The following is a 26,578-nucleotide window of genomic DNA, read 5'->3' as shown; positions in this document are numbered from 1 at the left end:
ACAGTGGGGAGAGTATTCAGTCGTCTATGAGCACATTCCTGAGAGGAAACATTCAGTGACATGTGGCTTCCAAAACAGGGGAGCCCTCTCCTGTCCTGTAGCATAAAGACTGAGCCCCACTCAGTGAGGACACTGGCTGTCTGCCTTGCCTGCAGCGGGCCTCACCCCCTGTAATCTGAGGGGACTGCCCTTCTCAGTGAGGCTTGCCTCAGGCTAAGCAAGGTCAGCCCCTGCCCACAACACGTCTCCTGAGCAGGGATTCTGCAGGGCTGCAGTCCTGGTGGAGTTGATGTCAGGTCTTTCACAATCAGAGCAGAGCTCACCTAGTTCAAACTGGCCACATTCAGGCCAGGGACCAAACACTGCCCGTAGCAGGCAAGGAGAGCCCCTGCAGACCACTGGTCTGAAGTATACAACAGGACAGACACATCACTGACTTTTCTAATGGACAGAGGAAAGTAGAGACTTACAGAAATGCCAAGATGAAAGAATTTGTCCCAAGGAAAATCAGCAGATAAGACCAAGGTCAGAGATAAGATGGAAACAGTTGTAAGGAGCTTGATGGAGAATTTAAGGTTGCAATTATAAGGATACTCAATGAGTGAAAAAACAATAATGAGAACTTACCACAGAGATAAGAGTTAAAAAATAATTGGGTGTTTGGTGGTTCACTTGGGTAAGTACTGATTCTTGATTTCTGCTCAGATCTTGATCTCAGGGTCCTGGGATACAGGCTCAAGTCACACTGTGTATTCAGTGTGATGCCTGCATGTGATTCCCTCTCTCTGTAGCTCCCACCCAAAATCTTGTGATTCCCCCCTCAAATATTGTTGCCTCTTATAATTTTATTCCTGCAGTCAGTTATACTTTGTCAGCTTTCACTTCTTCACTTGTCATTATACTCAGTCTTTTTTCTGTTATTCTTTATTTAGTTCATGGGCTGTCAGTGTTGTTGATCTTTTCTGCCAAACAATTCTTCCTGTGCTCAATATATTCCTTTTTTACTGTACTCTTGTTTGATTCAGTTCAGTTTTCTGTTTCCATATCCTCCATTCTTCTGCTGAGTTTGAGCTCATATGATCATTTTTGTGATTGTTAGAGATACAGGAAAGGGATTTCTGCTACACTGTGACAATATCACAGAATTATCTATTAGGATATATGGTCAATATGTTGTGTACCATGTTATGTTTTCATGGGGAAATGAGGTCCTGATGACTCCTTGTCAGCCATCTCTCTGACATTGTCTGAGTGACTTGATGCTTCTGTATTAGAAGTCTTCAGTATATTCTTCTGAATGTAGTAAGTGCAATGGTTTTACTTTTATTTCATATCTTTCAGCTGTATCTTCACATGTGACCCAGAGTTTCCTGCTAGAGTGTAGCATAGAAGGTTCTTTCCAGAATGGGTCAATGCACAGATACAAAGATAGTGCTGTTGAGATTTTGTACTTATGCACAGACTGGGACAATGATGGGGAGAGTGAAGGGCCTCAAAGAAATCCTGGACGATACACCCAAACCAAGGCTATTGACCTTAATGAGAATCTCACTGCCCCAAATGGTGAAAGATACAAACCGGTATGGAAGACCTCCCTTTTTAAGTCAACTCTTTCTGCAGAGCAGTGTGTTTCTGTCAGCACAAGCTCCAATCAGATAGTCAACCATAGCGATTTGTGGACAGACCCCTTGGAACATCTGGAAAGTAACCTAGTCCATGCTGAAAGTAATGATTTGAGCCATTTGGAAAATAGGATTTGTCTGACTTTAAATCAGAGATTTAGAAATGAAGAACAAAGTGCTCAGTGGGATCCATATGAGAGGGAATTCACTGAGGAGTTGACTCTACAGTATGACCAGAGGCTTTTCACTGGAGACAGAATTGCTCAATGCACTGAATCTGAGAAAATAGTGAACCAGGGCTCCTGTGTTCACAGATGTGTCAGGGCTAGGTTTGCAGAGAACCATTATGAATGTGATAAATGTGGGGAAGGCTTTCATCCAAGCTTTAACTTCAGTATACATAATGGTCACCATTTGGGAGACAGTCCTCATAAAGATAATGAATGTGGCAAAGCTCATAACGAGTCCTCCAGTGTTGGTGATCATCAGAGAATTTGTGAGGGAAAAAGCCCATTCACATGTAATAAACCAGGGACCATGTTGAGTCAGTCATCAAGCCTAAACATCAATGAGATAATCCCTCAGGGAGAGAAAACTTACATCTTTAAGGAATGTGGTAAATCCTTTGACTGCCACTCAACACTATCTCAACATCAGCGAATGCATACTGGAGAAAAAATATACAAATGTGAAGAAGGTGGTCAAACCTTTAAGGACTGTTCATCAAAAAATGGACATTCACAGATCTATTCTGGAGAGAAACCCTGCAAATGTCAAGAATGTGGCAAGACTTTTAATAATCACTCAAGTCTTAATAGACAGCACCAAATTCATATTGCAGGGAAAAATTACAACTGTAATGAATGTGCCAAAGCCTTTACATCATTCTCAAACCTTATTCAACATCAGAGAATTCATAGTGGAGATAAACCTTACCAGTGTCAACAATGTGGCAAGAGGTTTAACCGCAGCTCAACTCTTACTCGACATCACAGAATTCATACTGGAGAGAAACCTTACCAATGTCAAGAATGTGGCAAGGCCTTTATCCACAACTCAAACCTTATACAACATCACAGAGTTCATACTGGACAGAAACCTTACCAATGTCAGGAATGTGGCAAGGCCTTTACCAGGAGTTCATATCTTTCTCAGCATCACAAAATTCATACTGGACAGAAACCTTACCAATGTCAGGAATGTGGCAATGCCTTTACCAGGAGGGCAAATCTTTCTCGGCATCAGAAAACTCATAGTGCAGAGAAACCTTACCAATGTCAAGAATGTGGCAAAGCCTTCAAGTGGAGGTCACATCTTTGTCAACATCACAACATTCATAATACAGAGAAACCTTACCAATGTCAAGAATGTGGCAATGCATTTAACTGGAGGTCAGGTCTTGCTAAGCATAAGAGAATTCATTGTGGAGAAAAATCTTACCAATGTAAAGAACGTGGCAATCCCTTTAAGGACAGCACAACTCTTATTGAACATTACAGAACTCATATTGGAGAGAAAGCTTACCAATGTCAAGAATGTGGCAAGAGCTTTAACTGGAGGTCATCCCTTACTCGACATCACAGAACTCATACTGGAGAGAAACCTTACCAATGTCAAAAATGTGGCAAGAGCTTTAACTGGAGGTCATCCCTTTTTCAACATCACAGAATTCATACTGGAGAGAAACCTTACCAATGTCAGGAATGTGGCAAGGGCTTTAACCGGAGGTCATCCCTTATTAAACATAACAGAATTCATACTGGAGAGAAACCTTACCAATGTCAAAAATGTGGTAAGGCCTATGCCGTCCCTTCACAACTTACTAAACATCACAGAATTCATAATGGAGAGAAACCTTACCAATGTCAAGAATGTGGCAAGGCCTTTATCCACAACTCATACCTTATACAACATCACAGAGTTCATACTGGACAGAAACCTTACCAATGTCAGGAATGTGGCAAGGCCTTTACCAGGAGGTCAGATCTTTCTCAGCATCACAGAATTCATACTGGACAGAAACCTTACCAATGTCAGGAATGTGGCAATGCCTTTACCAGGAGGGCAAATCTTTCTCGGCATCAGAAAACTCATAGTGCAGAGAAACCTTACCAATGTCAAGAATGTGGCAAGGCCTTCAAGTGGAGGTCATATCTTTGTCAACATCACAACATTCATAACACAGAGAAACCTTACCAATGTCAAGAATGTGGCAAGGCCTTTAACTGGAGGTCAGGTCTTACTAAGCATAAGAGAATTCATTGTGGAGAAAAATCTTACCAATGTGAAGAATGTGGCAAGCCCTTTAAGAACAGCCCAACTCTTATTGAACATTGTAGAACTCATAGTGGAGAGAAAGCTTACCAATGTCAAGAATGTGGCAAGAGCTTTAACTGGAGGTCATCCCTTATTCAACATCACAGAACTCATACTGGAGAGAAACCTTACCAATGTCAAGAATGTGGTAAGGCCTATTCCATCCCTTCACAACTTACTAAACATCACAGAATTCATACTGGACAGAAACCTTACCAATGTCAGGAATGTGGCAAGGCCTTTACCAGGAGGTCAGATCTTTCTCAGCATCACAAAATTCATACTGGACAGAAACCTTACCAATGTCAAAAATGTGGTAAGGCCTATGCTGTCCCTTCACAACTTACTAAACATCACAGAATTCATACTGGAGAGAAACCTTACCAGTGTCAGGAATGTGGCAAGGCCTTTAAGGTGAACTCACAACTCAGTCGACATAGCAGAGCTCATACTAGAGCGTAACCCTATAAATTCCAAAAATGTGGCAAGGCCTCTACTGGTGCTCAAGGCTTAGTCACCATCAGAGAATTTGTAATGGAAAGACATCTTACCAATATCAAGACTGTGGCAAGGCCTTTAACCACAACTCAGGCCTTACTCAACATTACAGAATTCATATTGGAGAGAAACCTTACCAATGTCAAGTGCGTGGCAAGGCCTTTATACACAGCTCAGCACTTACTCGACATCACAGGATTCATACTGGAGAGAAACCTGACGAATGTCATGAATGTGGCAAGGCCTTTAACTGGAGATCAAGTGTTACTGAGCATCAGAGAATTCATCCTGGAGAGAAACCTTACCAACATTAAGAATGTTGTTAGGCGGGGCTCCTGGGTGGGTCAGTTGGTTGAGTGACTGCCTTTGGCACCGGTCATGATCCCGGACTTCCTGCATCGAGTCCCACATCTGGCTCCCAGCTCCTTGGGGGAGTCTGCTTCTCCCTCTGACCTTTTCTCTCATGCTCTCTATCACTCATTCTCTCTCAAATAAATAAATAAAATCCTTAAAATTAAAAAAAAAAAGAATGTTGTCAGGCCTTTACATGCACTCAGTCCTCACTAAACATCATAATATTCATACTAGATAGAAGGCTTACCAGTGTATAGAATGTAAGAACAGGGGCACCTTGGTGGCTCAGGAAGTTATGGGGCTCCCTTCAGCTCAGGTCATGATCCCAGGGTCCTGGGATTGAGCTCTGCATTGGGCTCCCTGCTCAGCAGCCAGCGTGCTTCTCCCTCTCCCCCTGCCTGACCCTCCTCTCTACTTGTGTTCTCTGTCCATCTCTCTGTCAAATAAACAAATAAAATCTTGAAGAAAGAAAGAAAAAGAGAATGTGAGCAAAATTGGTTAAAGAGTGCTCACTGATTCATGCCTATGAGAGAATTCATATTAGACAATAACCTCACAAATATAACCAGTGTGGGAAGGCCTTTGTCCAGCATGCACGCCTTCCAAACAGAGAATTCATACTGGAAAGACACCGGATGAATAATGTGGCCAAACCTCTAGCAGGCACACAACCCTTACTGCACATTACAGAATTCACCCTGCAGAGAAAATTATGGATGTAATGAATGTGAGAGAGTGCCTAAGGACTGCTCCCTTCTCACTGCCTATGAGAGATTTTTAAATAGGAGAGTAAGTGTACAAATAACTAAGAATGTGTCTGACCTCTTAGTGGGACTCCCAACTTTCTTCACATCGTTGTTTTCATACAAGAGTGAAAGTGTGAAATGTAAAGAACGAGGCCAAGCCTGTAACTGGAATTCAGTGCTTACTCAATGTGTCAAAATGCATACTACATTTCAACCCTTCGAACATCGTGAATGTGGAGAGGCCTTCATTTTAGTATACATTGCAGCACACACCAGAGAGTGCATTAAGGAAAGTCAATTGAAAATTAGCAATGCTTAGAAAACTATTGAATTGAACATCGGATGCCAATGAATGTTACAGAAATCAAGCCAATGGAATACATTATTCACCCTACTCAGACATTACCCTGCATGAAAATGGTGATTATAAGGAGAAATCAGACCTAAACACTTAGGAAATGTATATGGTAGTCTGTTGAACAGATTTAGGGGATGGACTTTTTCATACATATAAGGATTAAAGTATTTTTTAATTTTTACATTAACCCTATATGCGATTTGTGACTAACAATATTAATGTATTTCCTCTGAAATCAGTCTGGAAGATTCCTCTGTTCCTCATGGGTGTGTAAGAACACAGGTCTGATTGTTGCTTCATGAAATATATTAGATGTCCTGCTCCATTAAGTTGGACTCATGTGTACCTAATTTTCCATGGAAGAGGACCGTATGATATACAACATATGAAGTACATCTCAGTGGAGATGGTGCTTATGGTTATAACACTGATGTAAGATTCCATGGGGTAGGTGTTCAGAGCACACACTTCTGCATGTATTGAAACTAAAGAACTTCTTCAACATTAGAGTAGGAGATTTTCCTTATTGTTCTTTAAGAAAAAAGAGGTAGCCGTGCAGTAAACTATGAATGTATCTCCCTAAGTGCAAACGTTAGAGAGTATGACTTGATGTGGTTAAATGAGTAAATCCTGACAGATGACTGCAGGAGGGTAGCTAACTCTTCCCTACAATGCCCTACCACTGCACATACACATTTCTGAGCAATGTACCTCAGTTGTGAAATTTTTGGAAATAGGTACTCTCACATCTTTCTGACAACCCTTGAATGCTTTTGCACATGTATGTTCTGTATTTTGAATGGAGACAATAGAGTGGATTTGATATGTATTACTTACTCAGTGTATGTATGAAATTAATGTATTTTCATTAATAAAACAGTGGTGTTTCTTCCTTAAAATAATTTATTTATTTTGTTGACAGAAAGTGATCACAAGTAGGCAGAGAGGCAGGCAGAGTGAGAGAGGAGGAAGCAGGCTCCCAGTGGAGCAGAGAGCTCAATGTGGGGCTGGATCCCAAGACCCTGGGATCATGACCAGAGCTGAAGGCAGAGGCTTTAACCCACTTAGCCACCCACATGCTTCAATAAAATCCTGGTGTTTAACATATGGATATGAGTATGTCATGAATGATGTGCTATTCTACGTCTAGTGTTCATCTATTTCATTGCATGTTGTATGGAGCTGATCGAATCAATCACCCGTTTGGTACTGGAGTAAAACAATATACCTAGGACACCACTTTCCCAGTGCTCTGAAGGTTTAAGGGGTATGTGATTATTTTTCCCCAGTCTATGCTCTGATTTTCTCCTCTTTATGAATAGGATGATATTACTGTGTATTATGTGTATTACCAAGCTTTGTGACATAGAGGTATTGTTGGTGTTTTAGCTCATGTACTCCATGATACCGCTACTTGGCATTGATTTTGTGTAGCCAGTAGTGTTGTCGGGGCCTTGTACTGACAGGAGCCCTTCTCACTAGTGCATTCCCCAGTCAGCACAGTGTAGGGTAAAAAGTTAGTGGAACGTGTCATATGATATCTGTACTCTATCCTAGTGAGCCACCATCACTCCTTTCTTCCAATGCCTTCCTTCCCATGTCCCATAGAGAAGATTCCTCCTCCCCCAGAGCTTCCCTAAATCTGTTTTAGTCAGAATGGCATATTCTGGACATAGACTTGGGACACTAAAGTACTGTCCCATGGCCCCAAATGAAAGTATGTGCCCCACGTCCTGCATTGAGGGTGGTTTTCATGTGTCTGTGAGGTACACATGCACATATGACCACGCTATGTATGTCATAGATACCCCATAAAGAAGAGAAATATTTCCCAATTGGAATGATGTGGTAGCCCATGAGGAGACAAAAAATAATAAAGAGGAGGAATTAGCATGTAAAGGAGGACAACTGTGCTGAGTTTCCCAAGAGACTTCCTAGATGTAAAAAAAATAACTACTACTTGCTTTATGACCTACCTATCTCCAGATCTCCAGTTGTATTCACCCTCATTTTTCTTTCTAGCTACGTAGGAACCACAACCGTTCTCTTTTGCCTGTGTTGTGGAGAGCATGTCTTCAGAAGATGCTTAATTGAGATTAGACTGATGGAAAGCCAGTGGGTATTAAGACATTTAGCACAGGGATGGGGGAATTCAATCTAAGTGAAATTTGAGGAAGGCACCATCCTTTGAGAGAAGGACAAGACCTATTAAAAGGAAATGTGAGGAACTCTTTCCCGTGTGGGGAGGGACCTGGAGGTGGCTCCCTTTAGTCACTGCAAAGGCACAGGCAGCTCTTGCTGGTGTCAGTTGATGAATACATGTCATGGGGAGAAGAGATGGCTACTGTGGTTTTCTCAGGAGTGGGGAAGTTCTGCCTTATCCTGATGATTTGATTGACCTCCTGCATCTTCCTGAGGACTAATGCTGTTGGATGTCAGTGATGACTGTACTATCCCTGCCTAGATCCATGACAAGGGTTGGAGGAGGGTGTTTAATGATGCAGTCATGTGGGCAGCTTTAAGATGTCACATGGTAGAATAGATGTTTGAGATGAAGAAGCCTTCTGGACAGTGGAATAGGCTGGAACAGCTGGGTATGTGCTGTGCTTGCTCCCTCATTTCCCAGGTAGGTAACCCCAGTCGAGATCCAATCCAGTGTGGTTGGGAGATCCTTCAGGGAAGCTGCTTCCTTGCTGTGCTGAACCTTCCTCCCTTCTTTAGTGCCATCATGAATGTAGTACTATGAGTGTCTACGTGGCTCAGTCATTAAGTGTCTGCCTTAGGCTCAGGTCATGAGCCTTGCATTGGGCTCCCTGCTCAGTGGTGAATTGGTTTCTCTCTCTCCTCTGCCCATCACCACCCAGCACCACAAGTGCCTCTCTCATTCTCTCAAATAAAATATATTTCTTAGAGATTTTATTTATTTATTTGACAGAGAGAGGGAGTTCACTAGTAGGCAGAGTGAGAAGGGAAAGCTTGCTCCCTGTAGAGCAGAGAGCCTGACGTGGGGCTCAATGCCAGGACCCTGAGATCATGAGACAAAGGCAGAAGCCAAACACTCTGAGTCTCTCAGGCACCACAGCAGTTGATACAGATAGGGTTGCCTAGGGGCACCTGCATGGCTCAGTGGGTTAAAGCCTCTGCCTTCGACTCAGGTCATGATCCCAGGGTCCTGAGATCAAGCCCAGCATGGGGCTCTCTGTTCAGCAGTGAGCCTGCTCCCCACCCCCACCCCACCTCTGCCTCTTGTGCCTACTGCTCTGCATAGTTGTGATCTCTCTCTCTCTCTCTGCCATATAATTAAACAAAATCTTAAAAAAAAAATTTAAAAAAGACTTGCCTACCTAGAACAGACACATGAAAAAATGTTCATCATCATTAACCATAAGGGAGATTCAAATCAAAACCACATTGGGATACTACCTTACACCAGTTAGAATGGCCAAAATTAACAAGACAGGAAACTCCAACGGTTAGAGGATATGGAGAAAGGGGAACCCTCTTACAGTGTTGGTGGGAATGCAGGTTGGTACAGCTACATTGGAAAACAGTGTGGAGATTTCTTGAGAAATTAGAAATAGAGCTTTCCTATGACCCTGCAATTGCACTCCTGGGCATATATCCCAAAGACACAGACATAGGGGAAAGAAGGACCATCTGTACCCCAATGTTCATAGCAGCCATGGCTACAGTCACCAAAGTGCGCAAAGAGCCAAGATGACCTTCAACTCATGAATGGACAAAGAGGATGTGGTCCATATATACACATACATATATATATATATATATATATGTATGTATACAGTGGTGTATACATTGTCCATATATACAATGGTCCATATATACAATGGTGTATTATGCCTCCATCAGAAAGGACGAATATCCAACTTTTGTATCAACATGGTCAGGACTGGAGGAGATTATGCTGAGTGAACTAAGTCAAGCAGAGAGAGTCAATTATACGATTTCACTTATTTGTGGAGCATAAGGAATACCACAGAGGACATTGCATGACGCAGAGGAGATGAAGCATGAGAGACTGTGGTTTCTGAGAAACAAACTGAGGGTTTTGGAGGGGGTGGGTGGGAAGTTGGCTGAGCCTGGTGGTGGGTATTAAGGAGGGCACGTATTGCATGGAGCACTGGGTGTGGTGCATTAACAATGAATCTTCGAAAAGTGAAAAAAATAAATTAGAAAAAAAAAAAAAGAGTGGTCCATCTGGAGGGACAAACATTGTTTCATAAATATATAGTCTTTCCTTTCTCCTCTGAATACAATCCTCTCCTTGGAAATTCTAAATCCCACTCCTCCTACTTAAGTCATCGTGACGCAGAAGCCTCACCTTCTCTTTGAGCCAGCCAAGGAGGCCTCAGTAGGTCGGGGCATGAAACCCGCAGCCCACCCAGAGGAAGGGCTGGGGGTTTGTAGGAAAATACTGGATTATGTCCAAAATCCAGAGGAATTCTATCTGTGCTGCCAGTGTTGTTAATCATGTTGTCGGGGTGGAACCAATTCCTGAAACAAAGGGCTGAGAAGTGAGGAGAAGAGGTTTGTGGACAAGAGAAAGGTTACTTATTTGGAAATGGAGTCTCACTGACGCATTAATTGCTTTTTCCTTTGTTCAACCTGATGCTTTCCAAGTGGTTTTCATTTCAGTCAGCAAGACAAAGGTTGTAAGAAGACTTCATACTTTATAGTGAGAAACCACTCAGTGTGTTCTGGAATGGCTAAAATAAAGAAAAAGGATAACATCCAATTTTCCTGAGAATGCTGAGAATTAGAATTCTCCTATATCGCTGATGGGAGGGTAAAAAGTAGACGGACTGTGGACAACTGTGTGGCAGGTCCTTATAAACAGAAACACCTACTGAAGGGGACTCTTTGTTACCCAAAAATATGTCTCCTTGGCCTGAGCATTATTTTTGGCTGGTTATTTTGAATCAAAGGCAGATAAAGGAAAAGCTCTGAAATCCTGTGTTACTTTGAAAGAGACATTTGCATTTATACAGGAAAGTTCAGTCTGTCAGGAATCTCCCTTTGTGTAGCAGAAAGAGGGAGACAGTGTCAGTCTCCCAAAACTCTGATTTTGGAGAAGGATGGGCTCGAACTCTGCTCCCAGCCCCAGCCTTGGTTCCCCTGCTTAGCCTGGTCACCTCCCCAGTTCCTTCCCAGCAGGGTCACCTGTGGAGTTTCAGGGAGGATCTTCTCTGTGGGCCTCCCCCTCAGATTCTGTCCGTTGGTTTGGCCGAAAACAACACTATTGTGTTAATTAAGGACTCCTGGAGATTCTCAGCAAGACCAGGGGGGAGCCCGAGGGCTTTAGGCTTTTGGTGCCCGTCTGAGAGTGGATTTGTGGCTTTGGTCCTGGAGAGGTGACAGGGTCTCTGCTCCTTGAGTCTGGGAGGGTCGGGTCCATGCAGCCCTCAGCTCCGATGCTGACGCTGAAGTTGTGAGTGGCGGTGGCAGGGGACCCCTCCCTCCCCACAAAGCAGGTGAGGAAAATGCAGGGATGGGTGTCCTCACGGGAGCTCACAGTTTCTGAGCTGCTCCGGACACAAAGGATTGGGAAGTTGGGCCTTTTCTGCTTCTCCGAGTCCTGCCTGCCTGCAGGCAAGCGGTGTGAAGAAAAGGAGCTCTGTTGCTGGGTTTCAGGGCATTTTCTCCTGATGCAGCTGTGATTTCCCCCCAGATCCCTCGTGAGGAAGAAATCTAGAGGTGGAGGCAAAGGCAGAAATGGCCAATTCTCAGGTGAGCCTGGTGTCCCCGCGGAAACGTGTCTTCTGTTTCTCCACAGACCCTCGCGTTTAGAAGCTTCAGACGTGGATGCCTCCAGTGCGGGTGCTTCTCGCTTCTGTGTTCACCTGTTTTTAAGATGTGGTCAGAAGTGATACTCACGGTTAGGTCTTTAGAATGCTTCTCTATGTCCCAGAGCCTTCTGTCCTGTGTCCCCAACCTGGCTTCAATAGTGCATCAGTCATTGTCACTTTCACTTAAAGTCCTGCGAGGAGTGACAATATTCCGTTGGTGGCAGATCCAGATGGGAAGGTGTCGAGTCTGAGATTCCTGTGGCTGATGAGGTCTGGTCCTGGGATGTCAGGGAGGGAAATCATTTCTCATTCGGGCTCCTCTGGATTCTCTATCAGCTCTGTGCAGCTGGGGAGTAAGGAAATGCAGACATAAACTCGATGAGTAGGAGTCCAGGAAACTTGGAAACTTCTCATTCTAAGAAAGGGGATGTGTGTGTCTTCATCTTTAGCATGTGAAAGAGATATTCTACTTAAATTTTTTTTTTTAAAGATTTTATTTATTTATTTGACAGAGAGAGATCACAAGCAGGCAGAGAGGCAGGCAGAGAGAGAGGAGGAAGCAGGCTCCCTGCTGAGCAGAGAGCCCGATGCGGGGCTCGATCCCAGGACCCTGAGATCATGACCTGAGCCGAAGGCAGTGGCTTAACCCACTGAGCCACCCAGGCGCCCCAGAGATATTCTACTTAAAGTCCACTAGAGGAGGGTGCCTGGGGGCTCGGCCAACTAAGGTTGGACTGTTGATTGCAGCTCAGGTCGGGATCCCAGGGTCCTGAACTGGTATCCCCGCTTCTGGCTCTGTGCCCAGAGGGGAGTCCACTTAAAGATTCTCTCCTTCTCCTGCCCTTCCCCATCTCCTCTAAAATATAAATCAATCTTGGGGATCGAGGGTGGTTCAGTTGGTTAAGAGTCTGCTTTCTGCCTTCAGCTCAGGTCGTGATCTTGGGGACCTGAGATCCAGCCCCACATCAGGCTCCCAGGTGGGCAAGGATCCTGCTTCTTCCTCTCCCTCTGATTTTCTGCCTGTTTGTGGTCTCTCTCTCACTCTCTGAAATAAATACAATAATTTTTTCAAAATTTTACTTATTGTGGCACTGGGTGGCTCAGTGGATTAAGCCTCTGCCTCCACCTTAGGTCATGATCTCAGGGTCTTGGGGTCCAGCCCCACATCGGGCTCCCAGGTGGGCAGGGATCCTGCTTCTCCCTCTCCTTCTCCTGTTCTGCCTGCTTGTGCTCTCTCACTTGCTTTCTTTGAAATAAATACAGTCTTTGTAAAAAAAAAAAAAATTTCTTTATTTGTAAGAAAAAGAGTGAGAGCACAAATAGGGTGTGTTATGGGCAGAGGCAGAAGGCTCCCCACTGAGCAAAGACACTCCCCCACCGCCCCAGTGTAGGAGTCGATCCCAGGACCTTGTGTCTTGGCCTGAGCAGAAGGCTGATGCCCACTGACTGAGCCACCCACGTGCCCCTATAAATATAATCTTTTTTTTTTATATAAAATTTTATTTATTTATTTGACAGATGGAGATCGCAAGTAGGCAGAGAGGCAGGCAGAGAAAGTGGAGGAAGAAGGCTCCCTGCTGAGCAGATAGCCGGATGCAGGGTTTGATCCCAGGACTCTGGGATCATGACCTGAGCCGAAGGCAGAGGCTTGAAATCACTGAGCCACCCAGGCACCCCTATAAATACAATCTTTAAAGAAGAAGAAAATAAAAATAAATCTTAAAAATTCAAAGAAAAGAAAGGAGTAAACTAGCTATTTCTAGCACAGGGGTGCTGTGCTGTCTCAGTGTAGTGTCTCTCTCAGTTGCTTGGGGCCCAAACGAGTGTCCACAATTAACTGGAAGTCCGTCCAGCAGCACTGCCGGAATTCCCCTGCAGCAGGGCAAAGGTGGTGGAAGTTTCCTGAAGACATAAGAGATCAGTAGGCAGGGGGGCACAGGAGAGCTTGTCTGCAAGGGACAGTGTGTGGGGGTTGCTTTTCAGGAGAAGGAAGGTGAGGAGTTCTGGGGAACCTGTGGAACTTGCCCACTTCTGCTCACTGTCCCTGGTTGTCAGAAGCCCATTGGTTCCTTAGGGTCTTGGTAGTTTTGAGGTGGGTCCCCTGCTTGGGACTCAGCCAAGTGGTCACTGGGGCCCTTCCTCCACTCCTTTGCTCAAGCCTCCTTGCCTAAAGCAGCCTCTACAGATCGTATAGTGATTCAGTTGTTTAGGTATAGCTACTGTATTTCCAAAATCAGACTTGTATTCTGAAATCCTGTTTTCAGTCCAGTGGAAACACCAGTGATGATGTGTCCTTTGATGTGCATTAGGCCCTGATAACATTTGTTTCCATTCAGCTGATGGGAACTTCTTTTATTGGCTTGGTGCTGTCTGCCAGATTTTCCCATCAGGTACCTATTTTCCCTCCTAATATTTGTAAGGAACATAGGATCCTGAGGAATATGCAGGAACTGTCGCATTTCTGGTGTCAACTATTTCTTCTGTATTTATCTTTTTGTAGGTTCATTCTTTCACTTTCCTTCCTTCCTTCCTTCTTTTAAATGTTTTCTCAGCTGAGAGTGCACTTGAGAGTGATGAAAGGGAAAAAGGGAGAAGCAGATTCCCACTGAGTGGGGAGTTCAACTCAGGGCTCTATCCCAGGAGTCTGGGATCATGACCTGAGCTGAAGGCAGACCCTTAACCAGCTGAACTATCTGGGTCCCCCTTGCTTGTAGTTTCTGAGGAGGAGAACAAAATCAGAAGAGGCGTGGATAAAATTAATTGTCCTTCAACTTCCAGTCTGTTGATAAATACCTGAGAAAGGCAGAGTAGGACATTCCTCAGGGAACTCACAACTGCCTCAAGGTTAATGTTTTGTTGGATGCAAAAAGCACCCTTAGCCTAACAATAGACCTCCGGGATCCTGTAATTCCTCTTTAACAGATGAAAATTGCTTTGAAAACTTGAACTCCATTCCTCAAATGTAGCTCAGGCACCATCCTTCAAGCCTGGGGCCCATTGATAGATATCTGGAGGGTCTCCTGACTAAAGTGTTAACTAACCAGTGAGTGGCCTCATCAAAACACCAGCTGGGAGGCCCTGAGGGTCCTGGAAACTTGTTTCCAAATTCCTTAGAGCCTCCTGCTATCCCTCACCTCTTCTCCACTTCCGTTAGGACCACAGTGTTTGTACCATGGCTATCTCAACAATCCTTTCTTCATCATTCACTCCAGAAGCCCAATATTTCACATGAAAACATGTCTAGAATACCTTGACCATTGACTCCTCTCCCACATCCCAACACTTTGCACTGGACAAGGAGGGCTGTCACCTCTGTGTAGTGGATAGAGTTGACTTCTGGGAGTGAAAGTTCTCAACCGGGCAGCCCTCTGCCCCATAGGTTTTTCTTTAACTGCACACCCATCTCAGGGAGAAGGAAAGGTCTGATCTGGTTCTAGCTGGTGACATTAACTCCCACTTTCATCTTAGGAAACATCGTGAACTGTGTCAATGGCCACTTGGTGACTGTGGTATTTATTACAGGGACTGCTGACCTTCAGGGATGTGGCCATAGAATTCTCTGAGGAGGAGTGGGGACTCCTGACCCACACTCAGCGGCAACTGTACAGGGATGTGATGTTAGAGAGCTACGGACACCTCCTCTTCTTGGGTGAGGAAGATTCCTTCCACATTTCCCAAAGCCCACTGAGGGTTTTATTCCTTCCTGTGAAGACTGTCTTTTTGGATATTTCTCTTGGAATGACTAGAATTCAGATCCAGGTAGAAAGGGAAATAAGTAGTGCTTTGTAGATGGAGAGAAAAATCTTCATGGTGTTTCCTTCTCAGCCTTAGCTTCTCTTTCCTCAAGCAAACATCATTGCTTGTGTAAATGAGTGGCAGTTCTCAACCTTTAGTGACGTAAATGGTGCTTCTCACATCTTAAACTGAAATTTCCCCTTCTTATTATCATGTCTACTACTTGGAAGTGTAGGTCAGGATGTGAACAATGGAAATTTCTCTTGTGTATTCTTTTTTTTTTTTGAAGACATTATTTACTTATTTGACAGAGAAGGAAGACAGGTAGGCAGAGAAGCAGGCAGAGAGAGAGGGGGGAAGTAGGCTCCCCACCAAGCAGAGAGCCTGATGTGTGGCTTGATCCCAGGACCCTGAGATCATGACCTAAGCCAAAGGATGAGGCTTATCACCCTGAGCCACCCAGGTGCCCCGCCTCCTGTGTTTTCTAGAGGGACTGTTGGGGAACAGCTTTTGGGAAACCATTTTCTAGGATTGTACAATATCGTCTCTTCTCTCCTGAACACAAGACTGATGGGAAGTAAGAATTGGCAGCAAGAGTCGTTTTCCTTTTTCCTCATAAACAGGTCTCCTTCTGTCAAAGCCAGACCTGATCATGTTTTTGGAGCAAGAGAAGCACCTCTGGGATGTGAAGAGAAAGGAGACCAGAGGCTTCCATTCAGGTAGGTAGGAACGAATGAGGCAGATGACAGAGGGGAGGTCCAAGTCTGAAGGAGGAAGGAAATCCTTGTGTTCAGTAATGCAGTGTTGCTTCATGGGAAATTAATCATGAGCTTTTTCTTCTACTTTCCTCAGAATGTATCAGAATTTAATCCCAAATATTAATTTCATATACAGAGTCTCTCCACATATTTTCAACATCTATGATGTTTATTTATTCAGAAATGAAGATGTTGTTTGTTTCCTCTGTCTTAACCGAATGGAATATAGGGTTACATTCTGTGGAGGAGAATGAATATATTAATACCATAATACACATCTTTCAAGCTTTTTAAGTGTTCATAAAGTTTTCATTTACAGCTGTTTATGATTGATTTTAATGAGAATACTTTACGATATTATAGTCCATGAAGACATGCCAATCAGTTGCTTGTTTTTCATGGGTACATGGACACAGTTCAAAATTATGGTAATATAGAAGTTTTCCTTTTCTGTCGTACATCACGGTTTTATTTAGAATTTCGTGAGTTGAGTTTTCTCTTATTCTGGTTTGGTAATTTCCTAAGAATGTGCTTCCTTGTCTGGCTCATTCCACGACATTAGCTAGATGTATGCAGGTTGTTACAGGAAGAGAATTTTCAGCTCCGTATATTTCAAGACCATGTGAGTATAACAAAAAAGAATGAAATTTATCCTTTTTGTCAGTAAATTATGTGTATTTTTGTCTTTAGTTTGTATGTCGCACATATATACTATGTCACCCTTACTTTTTGTCTCCTTGGTGAGTGGTCAGTGAATGTTGTACCATGTCTAGGTGAGTTGTCATCCACATAGAATTAATTTCTTCATGTATTTGTGGGTGAATTTTTATTCTCTGCATGAGAGAAAGACTTTTTTGAATTCAGAGTAATTTTCAAATATTTTATACTTCTGTATCATATTTTGGTATGAAATACAAAAGATATACTTTATCTAATTGATTGTAGGATTAATACCCATGATATGTCTTGGTACCTTTGTCATTGAGTTATGCGTCTTCTATGAGTATTTTCATTGTGGTTACCTTAGGGATTCGTTAAAACAACTTAGCTGTAAAATGAACCTTTTATTTTTATTTTTTAATAGATTTTATTTACTTATTTGACAGAGATCACAAGTGCAGAGAGGTAGGCAGGGAGAGAGGGGGAAGCAGGCTCCCCGCTGAGCAGAGAGCCCGGGGTGGGTCCCGATCCCAGGACCCTGAGATCCTGAACTGAACCGAAGGCAGAGGCTCAACTGACTGAACCACCCAGGCACCCCTAAAACAAACCTTTTTAAAAAATCAGTGTCAATTATATAGAAAACTCTTCTTCCTGTCTCCACACCTGCACACCCTCCCGAATTTGTTACCGACATCACAAATTCTTTTATGTTGTATACTTTATGACCTACACTTGTAGGTCATATAGATTTTATTTTATTTTTTTATTTTTTTTTCCCCAAAACAAAGCTCTGTAGCAGAAATAAACGTGACTGGTATCTCATTACAACACAGCAGGTTTGTGTAATTGTCTACATATTTATGTTCAGTGGAGAGCTCTGTGTTCTCGTGTGGTTGCAGTTTCTGGGTAGAATCCTTTTATGTCATCTAGAAAGACTTCCTTTAATGATTCTTGTGGGACAGATCTACTGGTAAGCTTAGAGGGGTTTTTACTTGGGAATGTCTTTGTTTCTGCCTCTGTGGAAAAGAATTTTGCTCGGTAAAGTATTGTTGGTGGCTATTTTTAAATCTTTGAGTACCTCAGTATGTTATGCTGGGCCCATTCCTTTTTGGACTGCTGAGAATCCTACTAGTGTTATTGTAGGAGCTCTTGCACAAGATGAAGTGGATTTGCCATTGTGTTTCTTTTTAGATTTATTTATTTGACAGAGAGAGATCACAAGTAGTTGAAGAGAGGTATGGAGGGGAAGCAGGCTCCCGGTGAGCAGAGAGCTGGATTTGGGGCTCCATCCCAGGACCCTGAGATCATGACCTGAGCCAAAGGCAGGGGCTTAACCCACTGAGCCACCCAGGTGCCCCTGTCATTGTGTTTCAAAAGTCTCTCTTCATCTGTGGTGTTTGATGGGTTAATTACAACATGTCATGAGTCATCCCATTCTTTGTATGAGGTCTGCTGTATATACCATAGTTTTATAAGGAAGTAATTTGAAGAAATTAAATATGAAGGCAATCATAATGAAAAGACATTTACTGTAGTGCACTGGATTTATATCAAGCAAACTTCTCTGTGTATAAGTGGACCATTACTGATGAAAAGCACGTTATTCAGTGGTTAACTGTGTTTGTTAGTAGACCTGAAAGGATACAGGGGCAGATGGATCTCTAGAGAGAGACAATTATTTTCAGTATGATTCCTTTTTTCCTTTGACTCTATTTTGTATATGCAGATGGGTTTCCAAAGAAAGCCAGAGTAGCAGAAGTTTCATCAGATAAACTAGGCTTTTATCTTTTGTTTATACTGCTTTGATATCAGGGTACTGCTAACCTCACAGAATGGTTTTGAGTATATTTCTCTATTTCAAAATTATAAGATTTTCTTTATTGCTATGATTTTGATAAGGATTGTCATGAATGGTTTTTGTAAATGTTAGTTTCTTTTTCTTGTCCTGAGCCATGGCTCACCATCTAATACCCAGGGTTCTACCTAATGATCGCTAATTGAACAAAGTCACTACAAATATAATGATAAGCCACAGCTACACAATTCTCGAGGACTATCGATCAAATTTTACACTGTATGTTTCTCCTGTTGTTTTATAAGCATAGAGAGCACAAGGAGAGTTTTAGGGTTTTGATCTGCACAGAATGCAATGTGTCATATTAAGGTAAAGATAGATTTTGAAGTCCCAGAACTAAGTAGGAAGAAGCACGTGTACATACATACGTGTGTGTACCTATATCTTCAGAAGGAAAAGGAATCTTGGTTCAAACCAGGTCATTTCCAAGTTTGAAAACCGATGATTTCCTAGCAGGTAAAGAGATTCTGGATTCATAATAGAAATAGTTTTCTCTGTATTGTATTGAAATTATGCTTACTACATCTCAAGTATCTTAGTTTGAGAATCTCCCCATGTGAATCGTCTCTTACATAACTAGGTTTTACTCCTGTAGGGTCTACTCTGTTTTCCTTATTCCTGTGTTGACCTGTTGCTTACCTATCTTGATAGAGATTTTAACAAGAGTTTCCATGGAATGACATGGTATTCAACATTTAATTTAAATGTGAGAGTAATTCTCCAGGGGGCATTATAAATTCCTTTAGTTAAATTGAGACATCACTCCTTCCTTTGTGATTGGAGAGTAGTTCCTTAGTTGTTATTCTTTTCCCTTCTAGGAAGTGATGTCATCCATGTTGGTCACTTCAGTGTCAGCACTTATTAGGTAAAAACATGGAGACTTCATGAATCATGGTATTTGTTTTTGTTTTTCTTTTCTTTTCTTTTTTCTTTTTTTTTTTTACATTTATTTGAAGGAAACAAAGATGGAACAGGGCTGGGTGCTGACTGGTTGTTCTAACTTAAACAGAACACAGTGTTCTGTAAGAAGTGATGAGGCAGCCCAGTGGAAGAGCTGAAACAGATCTAGGCTGAAACATTGACCTGAATTCTTCATCTGGGGAGAGGACCCCTGTCCAAGGCTACACTACTGACTCTGAATCTAGAAAGAAAAATTGTACTTCCTTTCTTCCCAAATCCTGTCCAGTTCTTGTGTTTCATCTCTATTTTGGTGATGGAGGCATCACAGCTGACTTTCCCTCCTGTGTTCTGGAAACCTCTTTGTCACTGTACTCCCCCTCCCACCTAAGCCAGGCAGGCCCTTGCCTACCCTTAGGAGTAGCTTGGAGTTTTCTAGTGCCATTGTAAATGGTTGATAACAGGATCATGTGAGGCTTATGTGGGTATTAAATACAATGTTGTCACCACTGCACTGGAAGAGAAGCAAAAGTCCATCACTGGGCCACAGGATTAGTTTAGGCATTTGGCACTGGAAGTTGTGAGGACAGATAAAACATGATGTTGTGACAGTTTGAGAGGAAGGTAAGTGCTATGGAAATGAAATATGGTAAGCTCTTGAAATGTGAACAAAGATGTGGTAGAGAGGTCCCTTTGGTCACTGCAAGGCCTTAGGAAGCTATTCATGATGAGACAGAGAAGCGTTCCTGGGAAATGTGGCTGTCTGGGACATGTGAAGCTTTTCTCATGATGTAATGTATTCCCTGCTGGTCCTGAGGAACAGTTGCTATTGGATGACAGAGATAATTGTACTCTTTGAGGCCCAGATGCATGGAGTGTGTGGAGAGGGGGTATTAGTTGATTTAAACATGGTGGGCATAGCTTAAAAGATGTCACATGACAGAGTAGATGTTGAAGACGAAGAAGGCTACTGGACACTAAGAGTGAGAACCAGCCAGGTATGTATTGCGGTTCCACAAAGCATTGGTATCCCAGGAATATAACCCAACATAGGTCTGATCCAGGGTAGATGGGTGACCTTGCAAGCATGATGACCTGTGGTTGGCAGTGCCCTCCCTCACTTCCACTCAGCCCTGGGGTGAATCTATCCTGTGCTCTGATCCATGTGCAAGGCACTGATTCATTCAGAAGTCAGTCACCAATTACCAGCAGTGACGATTTCTGCTTCAGACAGCCTTCCCAACATTTGGGGTAGCTGTCCCTATGTTGTTTCAGAGCCCACGCTATCCCTACACCCCTCTTGACCTGACTGAAAAGAGGACTTGTATGAGTTGTAGAGACAGGTAACATTCAAGTTGGGTAGCATGGTATGCTCATATTGAACATGGATCAGTTAAAGGATAATACATTTTTCAATACCTGTTCTGCTGTGGTCAGCAATACCATGAAAGCCTGTTGTGTACATGCAGAAAAGAAGGTGGATATTTGGATATTTATATATCTAGTGAGTTGGTAGATGCTCAGGTCTTCTGAAATAGCCCAGACAACCTCAAGTATAACCTGATTTTTACATGTCTTCTTTCTGGGATTGTCCACCCCCAGTCATGTGCTTATACTTGAATTTTCTTGGCCCCAGGATAACTGCCCAGCACCAGAGAGCAATCCATGTTTCTTGCAGCAAAGGAGACAGTGTAAATCTCATGGGACATAGGGAATTTGATTTGAACCATTTCTGTTCTCATTCAGGGAAAGCCTTCCTCCCCAAGGCACCACTCTCTCTACGCCATTGACCAGAACTGTCACAGGGGCCAGTCTATGCTGAAACACATAACTGTAGCAGAGGTGGATGTGGAAGATGTTTTTGAATGTCTCTTCTTTGAATTCTTTCACAGTGTCTGGCACAAAGGCAGTGACACTTTGCCCTGAAACTATATAGCTGTTTCAAGGAAGCCCTAAAATTGAGAGTGTCCTTCAAGTTAGTGCATGCGGATTTTCCACCGCCTGCACTGGCATCCTGATGAAGAGCTGCTTAAGCCTGCAATTGTTTATGATCTTCCAATAAAAATAGTCAAATACAGATTTATCGTGGGAATGCTATATTCAATACTATATAATCCATAACATATATTAATGTCTTCATGCATTTCTTAACTTAAAAAAGTATTTACATAAGTTCCAGATCAGTTTAAAATAAAGAAAAGATCTATTCATTTATTTTACAGAAAGCTCAGGTGAGAGGCAGGGGTGGGGCAGAGGGAGAGGGAGAGAGAATCTCAAAGTGACTCCCTAGAGTGTTTGAAGCCTGACACAGGGCTCAATCTCAGGACCCTGAGACTGAGATCATGACCTGATCTGAAATGAAGAGTTGGAAGTTTAACCCACTAAGCACCCAGGAGCCCCAGTTTGTTTGTTTGTTTGTTTGTTTGTTTGTTTTTAAAGAATCATTTACTTTAGAGTACACTAGTGAGTAGAGTGAAGACACAGAGAGAGAAAATCCTGAAGCCGATTCGCTGCTGAGGGGAGCTGATGACGTGATCATGACATCATGAACTGAGATCATGATGACATCATGACATCATGAACTGAGCTGTAACAAAGAGTGGCCATTTGACCAACTGAGCCACCCCAGAACCCTTGTTCCCATTCACCTAAATTTGGATTGCTTTCATTCAGGAACGTGAATTAAGGTGTACCTGGGGTGATCTCAGCTCAGTGCTTGGTCAGTGCTGATGGCTTGGTTTTCTCCCCAGAAGCCTGTAAGAGAAGCTCTGAGGTTGTCTAGGGTCTCTGTTCAGGCTTCTAATGGCGCAGGAATGGAGGCTAGCATCAGCCATGGGAAGTGACTTAGAACGTTCATAGCTACCCAGACAGAGAACAGAGAATGTTCTAGTTCAAAGCATTGGCTGGACACCCAAGTCAGTCACAGGTGCTGACAGTTCTCCTTAGCCAGGTAGGTTCATCTACACAGGAGAATAGGCAATCAGTGGATATTGTGTGTAATGGAGTCCCACCCACACTGACAGCTTTTGGGTGAAAGATTTCTACCATGACTTTGGATGAATGCTACTTTGTTAGGTTCACAGAGTAGCCAGGAATGTGTCTTTGGTGCTACAGTGTGCATCTTGGGTATCTTCCAGACCTTTGAAGCTGGCCCTATGGCCAATGGTTGGAAGATCTTAAAGTCAGACCTTCCAGGTACATTGACTTTGGGGTTTACCCTGCATGTGACTGTACAGCAGTGCCAGGTGAGCAGCAAAAGATCATGAAGGAAAATGTATCTGTACTGTGGTGGATATCTGAGCCAAATCATACATGTGCCTTATACAGTATTGTCACTCTTCCTTGAAGTCATGTGGTGACCTCGTGATCTGTGTGAGCATTTCCTTGATTGATGTTTTAGTTATAATGGTCATTCCACTCATATTTGCAAATAAGAAGGCTTGGTAGTGTAGTGATAGCATCTTGATCTTGGGTCGAGGACGGATGAGTTTATTGTACAGGAAAAAAAAACATATTGTACATGTTAGAGATACATGAGAGTGATTTCTGCTACACCGTGACCATATCACAGAATTATCTATTAGGATATATGGTCAATACGTTGTGTGCCATGTTAATGTATCTATGGAGAAATGAGGTCCTCATGACTCCTTGTCAGCCATCTTTCTGACATTGTCTGTTTCACTTGATGTTTCTGCATTAGAAGTCTTCAGTATATTCTTCTGAATGTACTAAGTGCAATGGTTTTACTTTTATTTGGTATCTTTCAGCTGTATCTTCACATGACACCCAGAGTTTCCTGCTAAAGCAGAGCATAGAAGGTTTTTTCCAGAATGGATCAAATCCCAGATACAAACATAGTGCTGTTGACATTTTATACTTATGCACAGACTGGGACAATGATGGGGAGAGTGAAGGGGATCAGAGAAATCCTGGACGATACACCCAAACCAAGGCAATTGCCCTTAATGAGAATCTCACTGCCCCAAATGGTGAAGGAAATAAAGCGCTGTGGAAAACCTCCCTTTTTAAGTCAACTGTTTCTGCAGAGCGGTGTGTTTCTGTCAGCACAAGCTCCAATCAAATATTCAATCATAGCTATTCGTGGACAGACCATTTGGCAGATCTGGAAGGTAGCCTAGTCCATGCTGAAAATAATGATTTGAGCCATTTGGAAAATAGGACTGGCCTGACCTTAAGTCAGAGATTTAGAAATGAAGAACAAAGTGCTCAGTGGGATCCATTCGAGAGGCGCTTCACTGAGGAGTCGACCCTCCAGAATGACCAGAGGCTTTTCACTGGAGACAGAATTACTCAATGCACTGAATCTCAGAAAACATTGAACCAGGACTCCAGTGTTTACCGATGTGTCAAGGCTCGGTATGCAGAGAACCATTATGAATGTGATAAATGTGGGGAAGGCTTTCATCCAAGCTCTAACCTCAGTATACATAATGGTCACCATTTGGTAGACAGTCCTCATAAAGATAATGAATGTGGGAAAGCTCATAACCAGTCCTCCAGTGTTGGTGATCATCAGAGAATTCACGAGGGAAAAAATGCATTCAGTTCTAATAAACCAGGGACCATGTTTAGTCAGTCATCAAGCCTGAACATCAATGAGATAATCCCTTGGGGAAAGGAAACTTACATCTTTAAGGAATGTGGTAAATCCTTTGACTGCCACTCAACACTATCTCAACATCAGCGAATGCATACTGGAGAAAAAGTATACAAATGTGAAAAAGGTGGTCAAACCTTTAAGGACTGTTCGTCAAAAAATGGACATTCGCAGATCTATTCTGGAGAGAAACCCTACAAATGTCAAGAATGTGGCAAGGCTTTTAACAATCACTCAGGTCTTAATAGACATCGCAGAATTCATAATAGAGAGAAAACTTACCAATGTCATGAATGTGGCAAGAGCTTTAACAAGCACCCAGCCCTTATTCAACATCGCAGAATTCATAGTGGAGAGAAACTTTACCAATGTCAAGAATGTGGAAAAGCCTTTTGTGACAGGTCAACCCTTACTCAACATCACAGAACTCATACTGGAGAGAAACCTTACCAATGTCACAAATGTGGCAAGGCCTTTACCTGGAAGTCAAATCGTTCTCGGCACCACAGAACTCATAGTGGAGAGAAACCTTACCAATGTCAAGAATGTGGCAAGGCCTTTTTTGACAGGTCAGCCCTTACTGAACATCACAGAACTCATACTGGAGAGAAACCTTACCAATGTCAGGAATGTGGCAAGGCCTTTAGCCACAGCTCAGTCCTTGCTAAACATTACAGAATTCATACTGGAGAGAAACCTTACCAATGTCAAGAATGTGGCAAGGCCTTTTGTGACAGGTATTCCCTTACTCAACATCACAGAACTCATACTGGAGAGAAACCTTACCAATGTCAGGAATGTGGCAAGGCCTTTAACCACAGCTCAGTCCTTGCTAAACATTACAGAATTCATACTGGAGAGAAACCTTACCAATGTCAAGAATGTAGCAAGGCCTTTATACACAGCTCAAACCTTACTCGACATCACAGAATTCATACTAGAGAGAAACCTTACCAACATCAAGAATGTCGTTAGGCCTTTACAGGCACTTGCTCCTCACTAAACATCATAATATTCATATGGGATAGATGGCTTACCAGTGTATAAGATGTTTGAATGGGGCACCTGGGTGGCTCAGGCGGTTTTGCGGCTCAGGTCATGATCCCAGGGTCCCAGGATTGAGCTCTGCATCAGGCTCCCTGCTCAGCAGGCAGCCTGCTTCTGCCTCTCCCCCTGCCTGACCCTCCTCTCTACTTGTGCTCTCTCTCCATCTCTCTGTCAAATAAATAAATAAAATCTTGAAGAAGGAAAGAAAAAAAGAGTATGAGAAAAATTGGTTAAAGAGTGCTCGCCGATTCATGCCTACGAGAGAATTCATATCAGACAGTAACCTCACAAATACAACCTGTGTGGCAAGGCCTTTGTCCAGCATTCAAGCCTTCTAAACAGAGAATTCATACTGGAAAGACACCGGATGAATAATGTGGCCAAACCTCTAGCAGGCACACAACCCTTACCGCACATCACAGAATTCACCCTGCAGAGAAAATTACGGATGTAATGAATGTGAGAGAGTCCCTAAGGACTGCTCCCTCCTCACTGCATATGAGACATTTTAAATAGGAGAGTAAGTGTACAAATAACTAAGAATGTGTCTGACCTCTCAGTGGGACTCCAACTTTCTTAAATTAACATCATTGTTTTCATATAGGAGTGAAAGTGTGAAATGTAAAGAATGTGGCCAACTGGAATTCAGTGCTTACTCAATATGTCAAAATGCATACTAGATTCAAACCCTTGAAACATCGTGAATGTGTAGAGGCCTTCATTTTAGTATACATTAGAGCACACACCAGAGAGTGCATTAAGGAAAGTCAATTGAAAGTTAGCAATGTTTAGAAAACTATTGAATTGAACATCAGATGCCAATGAATGTTACAGAAATCAAGCCAATGGAATACATTATTCACCCTACTCAGACATTACTCTGCATGAAAATAGTGATTATAAGGAGAAGTCAGACTTTAACACTTAGAAAATGTATATGGTAGTCTGTTGAACAGATTTAGGGGATGGACTTTTTCATCCATACAAGGATTTCAGTATTTTTAAATTTTTACATTAACCCTATTTTAACCCTATATTAATGTGTTTCCTCTGAAATCACTCCAGAAAATTCCTCTGTTCCTCGTAGGTGTGTAAGAACACGGGGCTGATTGTTGCTACGTCAAAGATATTAGATGTCCTGCTCCATTAAGTGGACTCATGTGTACCTAATTTTCCATGGAAGAGGACCGTATGATATACAACATAAGAAGTACATCTCAGTGGAGATGGTGCTTATGGTTATAACACTGATGTAAGATTCCATGTGATAGGTGTTCGGAGCACACACTTCTGCATGTATTGGA

At 42.7% G+C, this 26,578-nt stretch overlaps 4 protein-coding genes and 1 pseudogene across 4 annotated transcripts in view; 4 read left to right on the top strand and 1 right to left on the bottom strand.

The window, feature by feature from the left end:
* LOC125088868 (zinc finger protein 665-like) overlaps positions 1–26,578 on the top strand; it is a 577,134-nt gene that overhangs the window by 325,632 nt on the left and 224,924 nt on the right. The window contains 1 exon segment of the mRNA XM_047710444.1: positions 16,060–16,155. Coding sequence (XP_047566400.1) covers positions 16,060–16,155 — 96 coding nt within the window.
* Positions 1–26,578, top strand: part of LOC125088894 (L-lactate dehydrogenase A chain-like) — a 386,819-nt pseudogene that overhangs the window by 181,825 nt on the left and 178,416 nt on the right.
* Positions 1–26,578, bottom strand: part of LOC125088914 (KRAB domain-containing protein 5-like) — a 664,001-nt gene that overhangs the window by 507,064 nt on the left and 130,359 nt on the right. The window lies entirely within an intron of this gene.
* On the top strand, positions 1,413–4,400 carry LOC125089472 (zinc finger protein 420-like). The gene is made up of 3 exons (XM_047711700.1): positions 1,413–2,581; positions 2,702–3,601; positions 3,854–4,400. The coding sequence occupies exons 1-3, from the start codon at positions 1,413–1,415 to the stop codon at positions 4,398–4,400; spliced, it is 2,616 nt and encodes an 871-aa protein (XP_047567656.1).
* LOC125088911 (zinc finger protein 781-like) lies at positions 4,384–25,300 on the top strand. The gene is made up of 2 exons (XM_047710537.1): positions 4,384–4,582; positions 24,855–25,300. Exons 1-2 carry the CDS (start codon positions 4,473–4,475, stop codon positions 25,228–25,230), a joined length of 486 nt encoding a protein of 161 aa, XP_047566493.1. The 5' UTR covers positions 4,384–4,472; the 3' UTR covers positions 25,231–25,300.

Source organism: Lutra lutra, chromosome 17 (assembly GCF_902655055.1).
Source record: "Lutra lutra chromosome 17, mLutLut1.2, whole genome shotgun sequence".
In the NCBI taxonomy this organism is placed as follows: domain Eukaryota; kingdom Metazoa; phylum Chordata; class Mammalia; order Carnivora; family Mustelidae; genus Lutra; species Lutra lutra.
The sequence above is the reverse complement of the archived record's forward strand: the minus strand, read 5'-3'. Positions and strand labels throughout refer to the sequence as shown.

Bases quoted from the DNA above. Each gene is read 5' to 3' on its own strand.
- LOC125089472 (XM_047711700.1), top strand. From the start codon at position 1,413: ATGCACAGATACAAAGATAGTGCTGTTGAGATTTTGTACTTATGCACA. The intron at 2,582-2,701 runs GTTTAACCGCAG...ACAACATCACAG, and splicing joins TGTCAACAATGTGGCAAGAG to AGTTCATACTGGACAGAAAC. The intron at 3,602-3,853 runs GTCAGATCTTTC...CTTTAACTGGAG, and splicing joins GGCAAGGCCTTTACCAGGAG to GTCAGGTCTTACTAAGCATA.
- LOC125088911 (XM_047710537.1), top strand. From the start codon at position 4,473: ATGGAAAGACATCTTACCAATATCAAGACTGTGGCAAGGCCTTTAACC. The intron at 4,583-24,854 runs GTGCGTGGCAAG...TACCAATGTCAG, and splicing joins AGAAACCTTACCAATGTCAA to GAATGTGGCAAGGCCTTTAG.